Genomic DNA, 13079 nt, shown 5'->3' with positions numbered 1-13079 from the left:
CCCCAATAAATATAATTCTGGGTTAGCAGGAAAATTAACTCCAGTAATCGTTGTTAAGACTTCCAATACTTCTTTCTTGAAAGAATTGAATTTGGTACATGACTACAATGAATGAAGAAATGTTCTTTCCTCTATTTCACATCGAAAACATCTGATATTTCTTGTTTTGATTTGTGCAATTTTTGTGGAGTCAAATATAATTGATGCAAAAAATTATATTGCACCAAACCATACCTCGCATTGATAATCAAAGTTACCCCATTTTTATACCATTCAGCCCAAGATTGTTCTGATATGTTTACTGCCAGATCTGCTTTCCATCTTTCTCTCAACATATGTATTCCAGACATCTCATCCATTTGCAGGGCATAATATATTCGAGTAATAAATTTAGATATTCTACCCACCCATAATGTACACTTCAATTGACTCACTCCTGGAGGAGTCGTATCATTTCCCCAAGTTTCTCTTACAAAAGCCCTTAGTTGTAAATAAAAATGAAAAGTACCATTTGAAACACCTTAAGTTTGTTTCATTTGTTCAAATGGCATTAAAACCCCATCTTTCTAACAGTTAGCAATGTAGAAAATCCCTTTCTGTAACCATATATTTATAATCCTATTTTCCATTATCATAGGCCACATCAGATTATTACATTGTGGAGATCTTAAAAGATATTCCACTTTTCCTTCCTATATTGTCATTAATATTTTGCCAGACCTTTATCAAATGAATCAATATAAGGTTTGAGGTCTTTCTCTAAATTAATTTCCAATTCCATCTATAGATGAAATCTTTAGTCAATGTTTCATCCATCTCATGCAGTGCTATATGCACCTACCAAACCATTTATTTTTTTTTTTAAAAACTGGAACAAATATTGTACCTTTGGCATTATCTTCATTTTAATACAATTAACTTGCCCAATTAATATTGGGGGCAGGTCTTTCCATTTCTGTAAGTCTTTTTCTATTTTTGCCAGCAGATGGGAGTAATTCAACTTATACAAGTTATTCAAGTTGTTATCGAGCATAATTCCCAAGTACTTAATCCCTTCACTTTTCCATTTAAGCATACTATTTGCTTTAAAACATTCATAGTCATGATTTGTTAATAGTAAAGTTTCACTTTTAACCATATTTATCTTATATCCTGATACTCTTCCATATAAAATAGTATATTTTTGCAAACAAACTAATTTTGTGTTGGACTTGCCCGAGCTTGAAGCCTTTAATTTCAGGATCATCCTGAATCATTTCTGCTGGAGGTTCTATCGCCATAACCAATAATGCCAGGGAGAGGGGACAGCCTTGCCTATTTGACGGGAACATTCCTGATGTTTCACTATTAGTTATTATTTTTGCTTGTGGTTTTTGATATCATGCCCTAATCCAGTTAATAAATCCTTGTCCTATACCTAATTTTTATAATGTTTTAAGCAAAAAAGCCCATTCGAGTCTATCGAATGCTTTTTCTGCGTCTAGTGATACAATTATATTGGGGTCCTTCCTTGATTGAGCTAAATGTATTATGTTAAATAATTGCACCGGGTTATTTGATGCTTGACTACTCTTAACAAATCCCACTTGATCTGTATGTATTAATTTAGGCCAATACTGTTCCAGCCTATTCACCAGTGCTTTTGCTATTATTTTGTAGTCTGCATTTAAAAGAGCTATCGGTCAGTAAGAAGAAGTTTTCAGAGAATCTCTATTCTTTTTTGACAGTACAGTAATTATTGCCATTGAGAAGGAATCCGGCAGTGTCTGAGTTTCTATTACATCCATGAATAAAGGCATTAGCAAATCTTCAAATTCTTTATAAAACTCAGCTGGAAATCCATCCTAGCCTGAAGAGTTCCTAATGCTCTTTCAATTTCCTCCCTCGTAAAATGTAAATCTAATTCCTTTCTGTCTTCATCATTCAACTTTGGGAGTTCCACACCATCCAGGAATTTCTCTATTTCAGCCTTGTCTCCCGGCGAGTCAGATTTGTATAGATTTTTATAATATTTTTAAAATTATTTCATTTATCTCTTTGTGATTATATGTAACTGTATCATTTTCTTTCTGTAAAGCATTTATAGCTCTTTCTGATTCTTCAGCCTTCACTTGCCATGCCAGTACTTTATGTGCCCTTTCTCCTAATTTGTAGTATTTCTGTTTTGTGTTTAATATGGTCTTCTCTATGTTTGCAAAGTGTTGTATTGAATTTTCTTATTTTCCAATATTATATATTTATCCTGTTCCTCATTCTCTGATATTTTTCTAATTCCCCTCTTTCTTTCTCCAGCTTATTTATTTCTACATTAAATTCTCTTTTAATCTTTTTTGTAAATGAAATTATCTGTCCTCTTAAGTATGCCTTTAATGCCTGCAGCTGACGTGGACATTACTCCTCCATAAATCTTCGTCCGCGAAGCCAAGCCAAAGAAGAAGAAAGAAGATTAAAAAGCTATTATCTGTCGATCCCAAATTTGTCTCACAAAAAAATTCAATCTGCCGTCTTTTAAATTGACTAAAATCCTCCCTTTTTAGCAACATTGTATTCAATCACCTCCTACAGTTGCTTTCTCTGATTTTTGTAGTTCCAGGATGGTCAATTTTAACTGCAAGATTAGCTTGGATATGCTCGGGTTCATCTCTTTGAGCAAAGAAGACTGGGAGGAGATTTCATGGAAATTTCAACGATTATGACCAGTTGAGATAGGACAAACAAAAAAGGCTGTTCCCATTGGTTAATGGTCCAAAAACTGGGGATACTGATTTGTGGTTTAGAGCAAGAGAAAATGGGGAAGCATTTAATGCTTCAATTATAATTATGTGCAAAACTTTACCTTGGAAGATGGTGGATGTGATATGATTTTTTTTCAAGTGGACATTGGAAGCTTCTTGAGGTTGAAGAAAAAATTGAGGGCTACAAGATAGAATGGGTAAATAGAGTTCACTGATTATTTTATGGAGATCATGGACTCAACCAAATCGTAACAGCTTCCGCTGTATTGACACTGGTCCTGGCTTTTACAACTTTGAACTAAGTTTTTGTTGATGATTCTGGATAACTTGAATTTTGGTGACATCCTTTGTTAATAATCCAATTAACTGGTTTGGGAGGTTTTGCTTTTTTTCCAGCACATTATTGTTATAAACTCCATTCATTGTATATTTTTATTCTTTCCAATAGCCAAACAGGAGGACGATGAGTTTGTTTGCCAGATTGTATATGTTTTCTACCAGATGGTTTTCCATCAGGCTACCAGAGATGTGATTATAAAGGAAACACGTATCCTTTCTGAGTAACAGATCTTTTAAAAACTGTTCTATATGGTGCTTATGCTAATTGATTCAGAAGGAAGGGACACAGGTGGAACCATTAAACTTGTTCAGATGTTGGTACCAAACCCGTCATTTTAAATCAACAAGGATCAAAACTTGTGGATTTCTTTGTTTGGAGATAAAAACCTTTAATAATAGCTTATATTGTAGAATCGTCCAGATGATTATACAATATAAATGAAAAGGCTAGCTGTGGAATAAGTTAAAACGAGTAAATAAGGGAAATCATTGAGTACTATAAAATGGTGTGGCAGTTTAACCCACATCGTAGTCTAATGGTTGCAAGATAAATGGAACTTTTTAATTAATTTTATTTCAGAACATTTTGTTCAGAAAATTCCTTGATAAGAGGAGCTGCTTGTTATTTGTTCCTAAATTAATACTTAAGGCTCTGTTTAATATAATGCATTCTTCATAATCTTTAATTACATGGATAAAATAGTATTTTTTTGTGAAGAATTGTTAAGCTTGAGTTTAAGTTTTGAGTTCCCTATGGTAGGTACAAATTTCAATCACATACAAATCCAAGTTTGAAAATCAGAATATGTACACACTTGGTGTATGTAAGTATCAGTAGCTTTTAAGGAAACTGAGAGGTCTATTTCAGCTCCAATGAATATTATGGGTTTTTCCCCATCTGAACATATAGATATGGAAATTAACAGCATTGAGTGAAATGGTTCTGTACAAACCTGGTACTCCCATATAAAAAAAAATATAATTGACATTCAAGTAGTTTGTAATCTCATGATTTGATCTTTCACTCACTCCATAATCATAATTGGGCCAGCCATTCTCCACAACGAGGAATCAGCTAAAAAGAGGGCTACAGTTTGCTAAATACCAATCTGATTGTGCTATGATCAGCTAAGGAGTCTGACAGAAATCTCCCAGGCATATGATCATGATTTAGCAATTTCATCTCATTTTCATCAATACTTGTTTGTAATTTTATTAGCTAATCCCAATACACTTCAAAACAGCTGTTTATTTAAAGAGCAGTCATATTTGTAGCCAATAATACAATTTCACTCCTATAGCAAAATAGGTTGCCTTTGAATTCCCCACAAAGTCCTACCACCCTTATTTTTTAAATGTATATAGAACCATAGAAAACTACAGTCCAGAAAACAGGCAATTCAGCCCTTCTAGTCTGTGCTGAAACATCATTCTGCTAGTCCCAAATGACCTATAATAGCTAAACATCATTCTGCTAGTCCCAATAACCTATAGTAGCTGCTTAGTTGTTGCTGGCTCAAAATTGGAGAACTCATAAAGATGGCTCCTTCACAATTGCAATAAGAAATTTTCAATTAATAGACATCTCATTATTACATTTTTTAAAACCTGACAGCTTATTGCTTCCTTAATCTGTTCCTAGAGGCTCCAGCATACTTGATAGATCTGATGCATGATAAAAATGCAGAGATACGGAAAGTCTGTGACAACACATTGGACATCATTGCGGTAAGGAAGAAATTATATCCTGTATAAATCTCATTTAACTTGGCTTTTATCTTTGGTTAAAAGTAAAACGATTAAAATAGGGACTGAAGCATAACAGATGAAGGAAATTCCATGACCATATTAAGGATGTATCCAGCCAGATGACTGGAAATTTCTTTCCAGCAAATACTGAGGACTAAAATTGCTGCTCTTGATCCCTGTACAAACTAACTACTGACATTGCCTCTATTTCTCTATCTCCCTCTCAGTTGTCTAAGGCTGAACCAAGGTCATTTGCAATGTTAATTATCAAGTTCAAGTTTATTATCATCTGACTATACATGTACAACCTAATGAAACAATGTTTCTCCAACTATAGTGCACACACATAGACACAAAACACTGTACACAATAATCACATACTGTATGTACATAAACATATATTTTAAAATAAATGTACATAAATATTTTGGGATGATGTATTCAGTTACAGGATACTCTTCGTTAATTTCATAGCCTGCGGGAAGAAGCTGCTCACAGTTTGGCAGTCCTGATTTGGATGCTGCTTTGCAACCTCCTTGATGGTAGTGGATCAAAGAGACTGTGCTGAATGGAAAAGATCTTCTATAGTTCTTTGAGCCCTATTTAAGTAACACTCCCGGTAAATGTTAGTATAAGAAAGAGGGACACCAATGATCTTCTTCCCCTTTTCGATGATCCTCTTTGCAGCCAGACAGGATGCTCTCAATTGTGCTCCTGTAAAAAGTTGTCAAGATGGGGCTGGTGACCTTGACCTTCTCAACCTCCTTAGGTTGTGGAGGGTAAGGCTACTGGACTAACGCTGCACCTTCTTGACTAATGAGGAGCTGTTATGGGTTTAAGATAGGTTGTCCTTTATATAAAAAAGTGCTCTCCACGACAGAATAATTGATGTGTAATGGAGAACATAAAAAATAGAAGCAGGAGTAACCTGTTCCACCTCTTGTGCCACCTCTACTCCCATTCCACACAATCAAGGCTCATCTTTTACTTTAGATCGCATTCCCTTCATTAAGTCCATGTCCCTTGGTTCAATTAATATCTAAATATTTTAGGTGAATCTCTTTTAATTATATTTGAGCAACTGAATCTCTAATACAATCTTGGGTAATGAATTCTGCAGATTCATTATCCTTAAGGTGAAAAATTTCTTCTTGCTTCTCTTTGCTTTTATATTGAGTCTGAAGTCAGCTTTTGGCCACATAACTACTCCTAGCTCCAAGGCTGCTTCCTTCCACTTCCTGTATGTTGCTACAGAAGTAGATCCATGTTTTTTTTTGTTGTTACTCACAACTATTCTTTTATTTTTCTGATTAGTTTCCTATTCTCAATCTTGCATAAATTTTAGATTATTACAAGCTGTGTTCCTCTTCTAATTAAACCCCAGACCCTTCATGTATTGTTGGCTCTCCTCCCACATTGTCATCTGACCAATTCATGCAGCAATTTAAAAAATCTTCATCTTTGCTTGCAGACCCTTTCAGAACCATCCGCCTTGTATTTCTTCAGTTTCATGCTTTTCTACATACTTTTAAATCTCTTTTCTTCCCCTTCTGGCCTTTTGTGTATCCTAATTTGCTTGAAAAAAATGTAAGCATGAGTAATAAGAGTTTATTGTCACATACGCAAGTATAATGCAATTTTTTCCTTGCAGCAGTCAAACGGGTATGCAAGAGACACCAACTGTAATGGTATATGTTAAATTACCACAATATGCCAAGACAGAAAAAGAGATGATAAATATTTAATCACAGTTACATTTAGTGCAAGAAAGAAGGTGACATTTCAATAGTTCACAAAGATCTTTTGATTATCCCAGATAGTTTATTGTTAAGATTAGGGTAATATGGGGAGGTTCAAGAGCCTGATAGCTGTTGGATAAAAATTGTTCTTCAATTTAGAGATGCCAGTCTTTAGACATAAGAACATAAGAAATAGGAGCAGGAGTAGGCCATCAGGCCCATTGAGTCTGCTCCACCATTCAGTAAGATCATGGCTGATCTGATCATTGACTCAACTCCACCTACCTGCCTTTTCCCCATATCCCTTAATTCCTTTTTTATGTAAAAATCTATCTAACTGAGCCTCAAATATGTTTAATGAAGTTGCCTCATCTGCTTCCTTGGGCAGAGAATTCCATAGATTCACTACTCTGTCAAATATACTCCCCTGAATCTTGAGGCTGTGTCCTCTAGTTCTGGTCTCACCTAGCAGTGAAGATAGTTTTCCTGCCTCTATTTTATCTATCCCTTTCATAATTTTATATTTCTATAAGATCTCCTCTCATTCTTCTGAATTTGAGTGAGTATAATCCCAGCTGATTTAGTCTGTCCTCGTAGGTCAACGCCCTCATTTCCGGGATCAGCCTGGTGAACTTCCTCTGGACTGCCTCCAAGGCCAGTATATCCTTCCTCAAGTATGGAGACCAGAACTGTGCACAGTACTCCAGGTGTAGCCTCACCAGTACCTTGCACAGTTGAAGCATGACTTCCCTCCCCTTGTATTCAATTCCTCCAGCGATGAAGTCCAATATTCCATTTGCCTTCCTAACAACTTGTTGTACCTGCAACCCAACTTTTTGTGATTCATGCACAAGCACTCTCAAGTCCTTCTGGATTACAGCATGCTGCAATTTTTCACCATTTCAATAATAACCTGCTCTTCTATTTTTCCTACCAAAGTGGATGATCTCATATTTACTAACATCGTACTCCATCTGCCAGACCTTTTCCCACTCACCTAACTTAACTATATCCTTCTCCAGCCTCTCCACATCCTCATTACAATTTGCTTTTCCACTCAATTTAGTATCATCCGCAAACTTTGCTCCACTACACTCTGTCCCCTCTTCCAAATCATCAATGTAATTGGTGAACAGCTGTGGGCCCAGCACCGACCCCACAGCCCCCCACTTACCACTGTCTGCCAATCAGAAAAACACCCATTTATCCCGACTCTCTGCCTTCTGTCTGTTAATTGATCCTCAATCCACACCAATATACTTCCCCTGATTCCATTCATCTGTATATTATTGATAAGTCTCTTGTGCGGCATCTTATCATATGTCTTCTGGAAATCCAAATATACAACATCAACCTGTTCCCCTCTATTGACTGCACCCATTATATCCTCAAAGAACTCTAGCAAGTTTGTCAAACAAGACTGCTCTTTCTGAATCCATGCTGCATCTACCTGATGGAACCCCTTCATTTTAAATGTCTCGCTATTTCATCCTTAATGACAGCTTCAAACATTTTCCAGACTACAGACTTTAATCTAACTGGTCAATAATTACTCATCTTCTGCCTACAACCCTTTTTAAAAAGTGGCATGACATTTACTGTCTTCCAATCTGCCAGTACCTGCCCAAGTCCAGAGAATTTTGGTAAATGACTACTAATGCATTGACTATAACTCCCACCATTTCCATCAGTACCCTGGGATGCATCGCATCAGGACCAGGGGATTTGTTTGCTTTCAGTCCCATTAGTTTGCTAATCACTATCTCTTTTGCAACAATTATTTGATCAAGGCCCTCACCTCCCTTTGCATCCCTATCACCACTCTTTGGCATGTTTTCCACCATGAAGACTGACACAAATATCTGTTCAATGCCTCGGCCATTTCCTCATTACTCAATATCATTTTCCCTTCTCATCTTCCAAGGGGACCTATGTTGACTCTAGCCATCATCTTCTGCTTTATATATTTATAGTTTTATTTTGCTATCTGTTTTTATATTTTGTGTTAATTTACCTTTATAATCCTTCCTCACTTTCCTTATTTCCCCTTTAGTTGTCCTTTGTTGCCTTTTTAAGTTTTCTCAGTACTTCAGTTTCCCACTACAATTGTCTACTTTGTACACATGAGGTTTTAATCTTATATTTTCCTTTATTTCCTTAGTTAACCAAGGCTGACTCTTCCCTCTCTTGCTGCTCTTAATTTTAACAGGAATATATTTTTGTTGAGCACTGTGAAAAATTTCTTTGAAAGTCTTCCATTTTTTTTTGGGAAAAATACATTTTTTTTTTATTTTAATTTTTTAAATTTTTTTTATTTTTCACACCATAAATCACGTTAGCCATGATATACACTTTTTCTTTTTCACACATATACAGTGACTTTTTCTCCCCCCCCCTCCCTCCTCCCAAGCCACCCCCCCACCCCCCCCTCTCATCCATTTTAGGTATACAATCTAGGTTGCATTAAGCCAGTCAGACAATGTTGTCATTCAACAAAAATACACCAGAAATTCTACTGAGTCCATTCTTTTCTTCTCTTCTCCTTCCATCAACTTAGGTAATGTTTGTTCCCGGTAGGTTTTCGCTATTGTATTTAATGTAAGGCTCCCATACTTGTTCGAATATTTCAATATTATTTCTTAAACTATATGTTATTTTTTCTAATGGAATACATTTATTCATTTCTATATACCATTGTTGTATTTTCAAATTATCTTCCAATTTCCAGGTTGACATAATACATTTTTTTGCTACGGCTAGGGCTATCTTAACAAATCTTTTTTTTGTGCATCCTCCAAGTCAATTCCAAATTCTTTATTTTTTATGTTACTTAGGAGAAAGATCTCTGGATTCTTTGGTATATTGTTTTCTGTTATTTTATTTAATATCTGATTGAGATCATCCCAAAATTTTTCTACTTTCTCACTTGTCCAGATTGCATGAATTGTTGTTCCCCTTTCTTTTTTACATCGAAAACATCTATCAGATACTGTTGGGTCCCATTTATTTAACTTTTGCGGTGTAATGTATAGTCTGTGTAACCAATTATATTGTATCATACGTAGCCTCGTATTTATTGTATTTCTCATCGTTCCAGAACATAATTTCTCCCATGTTTCCTTTTTTATCTTTATATTTAAATCTTGTTCCCATTTTTGTTTAGTTTTACCATTTGTTTCCTTATTCTCCTTTTCTTGCAGTTTAATATACATATTTGTTATAAATCTTTTGATTAACATTGTATCTGTAATCACATATTCAAGGTTACTTCCCTCTGGTAAACTCAAATTGCTTCCTAATTTATCTTTCAAGTAGGATCTCAGTTGGTAATATGCCAGCGCTGTATCTCCAGTTATATTGTACTTATCTCTCATTTGTTCAAAGGATAAGAATCTACTTCCTGAAAAACAATTTTCTATTCTTTTAATCCCTTTTTTTTCCCATTTTCTAAAGGAAAGGTTGTCTATTGTAAAAGGGAGTAGCTTATTTTGCGTCAATATTAGTTTTGGTAATTGATAATTTGTTTTATTTCTTTCTACATGAATCTTTTTCCAAATATTGAGGAGATGGTGTAATACTGGAGAAGTTCTATGTTGTACCAATTTTTCGTCCCATTTATATAATATGTGTTCAGGTATCTTTTCCCCTATTTTATCTAATTCTAATCTCGTCCAGTCTGGTTTTTCCCTTGTTTGATAAAAATCTGATAGGTATCTTAATTGTGCGGCTCTATAATAATTTTTGAAGTTTGGCAGTTGTAAGCCTCCTTGTTTATACCATTCTGTTAATTTATCTAGTGCTATCCTCGGTTTCCCCCCTCTCCATAAAAATTTCCTTATTATTTTCTTTAACTCTTTGAAGAATTTTTCTGTCAGTTGTATTGGCAATGCCTGAAATAACTATAGTATCCTTGGAAAAATGTTCATTTTAATACAGTTTATCCTTCCTATCAGTGTTAGTGGTAGCTCTTTCCAATGCTCTAAATCGTCCTGTAATTTTTTCATTAGTGGATTGTAATTGAGTTTATATAATTGGCCTAGATTTTTGTTTATTTGTACACCTAGGTATCTTATTGCCTGCATTTACCATCTGAATGGGGATTCCTTCTTAAATTTTGAGAAATCCGCGTTATTCATAGGCATTGCTTCACTTTTATTTACGTTTATCTTGTATCCCGACACTTCTCCATATTCCTTCAATTTCTTATATAATTCTTTTATTGATAGTTCTGGTTCTGTTAAGTACACTATCACATCATCCGCAAATAGACTGATTTTATATTCCCTGTCTTTTATTTTTATTCCTTTTATATTATTATCTATTCTTATCAATTCTGCTAGTGGTTCTATAGCTAGTGCAAACAATAACGGTGATAGTGGGCATCTCTGCCGCGTTGACCTGCTTAAGTTAAATTGCTTTGATACATGTCCATTTACTGTCACTTTCGCTAACGGTCCCTTATATAATGCTTTAATCCAATTAATATACTTCTCCGGTAAACTGAGTTTTTGCAATACTTTGAACAAATAATTCCATTCTACTCTGTCGAAGGCCTTCTCTGCGTCTAAAGCAACTGCTACTGCAGGTGCTTTATTTCCTTCTACTGCATGAATTAAGTTAATAAATTTACAAATATTGTCTGTTGTGCGTCTTTTTTTGATAAATCCAGTTTGGTCTAAATTTACCATTTTCGGTACCTGTTCTGCTAATCTGTTTGCTAATAGTTTAGCTATTATCTTATAATCTGTGTTTAGCAAAGATATTGGTCTATATGACGCTGGTGAGAGTGGATCTTTCCCTTGTTTTAGTATCACTGTAATTATTGCTGTTTTACATGAATCTGGTAAGTTTTGTGTCTCATCAATCTGGTTGATTATATCCAGTAGGGGCGGTATTAATAGGTCTTTACATGTTTTGTAGAATTCTATTGGGAGTCCATCCTCTCCTGGTGTCTTATTATTTGGTAATTTTTTTATTATCTCTTGTATTTCTACTGTTCCAAATGGTTCTGTTAATTTATTTTGTTCCTCTATTTGTAGTTTTGGTAGTTCAATTTTAGTCAAAAATTCATCTATTTTCCCTTCTTTCCCTTCGTTTTCAGTTCGGTATAATTGTTCATAGAATTCTCTGAAGTTTTCCTTAATTTCTTTCGGATTATATGTTACTTGTTTGTCTTTTTTCCTTGTTGCCAATACCATTTTCTTAGTTTGCTCTGTCTTAAGCTGCCATGCTAAGATTTTGTGTGTTTTTTCACCTAGTTCATAATATTTCTGTTTTGTCTTCATTATATTCTTCTCCACCTTATATGTTTGTAATGTTTCATATTTTATTTTTTTATCCGCCAATTCTCTTCTTTTAGTTGTATCTTCCTTCATTGCTAATTTTTTTTCTATGTTTACTATTTCCCTTTCCAACTGCTCTGTTTCCTGATTGTAGTCCTTCTTCATCTTGATTACATAACTTATTATTTGCCCTCTAATGAATGCTTTCATTGCGTCCCATAGTATAAACTTATCTTCCACTGATTCCGTATTTACTTCAAAATACATTTTTAATTGTTTTTCAATAAATTCTCTAAAATCCTGTCTTTTAAGTAGCATGGGGTTTAATCTCCATCTATACATTCTTGGAGGGATGTCCTCTAGCTTTACTGTCAGTATTAAGGGTGAATGGTCCAATAGCATTCTCGCTTTATATTCTGTTTTTCTTACTCTGTCCTGCATACTAGCTGATAACAAAAATAGGTCTATTCTTGAGTATGTTTTATGTCTAGTCGAGTAGTATGAGTATTCCTTTTCTTTTGGGTTTTGTTTCCTCCATATGTCCACAAGTTTCATTTCTTGCATTGATTTAATTATAAATTTGGTTACTTTGTTCTTCCTGTTAATTTTTTCCCCGTTTTATCCATATTTGGATCCAAATTCAGATTGAAATCCCCTCCTATTAGTATGTTCCCTTGCGTATCAGCTACCTTCAAAAAGATATCTTGCATAAACTTTTGATCCTCTTCGTTAGGTGAATATATATTAAGTAGATTCCAATGCTCCGAATATATCTGACATTTTATCATAACATATCTCCCTGCTGGATCTATTATTTCCTCTTCTATTTTAAATGGCACATTTTTGCTAATTAATATAGCCACTCCTCTTGCTTTTGAATTATACGATGCTGCTGTTACATGTCCTACCCAATCTCTCTTTAATTTCTTGTGCTCCAATTCAGTTAAGTGTGTTTCTTGGACAAATGCTATATCTATTTTTTCCTTTTTCAGTAAATTTAGTAGTTTCTTCCTTTTAATTTGGTTATGTATTCCATTAATATTTAAAGTCATATAGTTCAGCGTAGCCATTTTATATTTTGTTTATCTTCTCTTTCCGTTTTTCCATCATTACCTTTCCTCCTTTTCCATTTCTGTTTTCTTATTTTCAACTCTTTACAAGACAACATTCCTACAACATCCAACATTTTCCTTATTCTCCTATTTCTATCTTCTTTATCCCCAATCTCCCCTTCC

The 13079-nt window shown here is 34.6% G+C and overlaps 1 protein-coding gene across 7 annotated transcripts in view; it reads left to right on the top strand.

Moving 5' to 3' along the window:
- Positions 1–13079, top strand: part of kifap3a (kinesin-associated protein 3a) — a 233923-nt gene that overhangs the window by 139434 nt on the left and 81410 nt on the right. For 6 of the 7 annotated variants that reach the window (XM_069938225.1, XM_069938224.1, XM_069938218.1 and 3 more), the window contains 2 exons: positions 3184–3282; positions 4717–4802. In XM_069938225.1, the coding sequence (XP_069794326.1) occupies positions 3184–3282; positions 4717–4802 (185 nt within the window). The remainder of the gene's footprint in view (positions 1–3183; positions 3283–4716; positions 4803–13079) is intronic. The other variant, XM_069938222.1, reaches the window with a different exon arrangement.

Source organism: Narcine bancroftii, chromosome 5, assembly GCF_036971445.1.
Source record: "Narcine bancroftii isolate sNarBan1 chromosome 5, sNarBan1.hap1, whole genome shotgun sequence".
Lineage (NCBI taxonomy): Eukaryota > Metazoa > Chordata > Chondrichthyes > Torpediniformes > Narcinidae > Narcine > Narcine bancroftii.
This window is presented reverse-complemented; position numbering and strand designations above follow the sequence as displayed.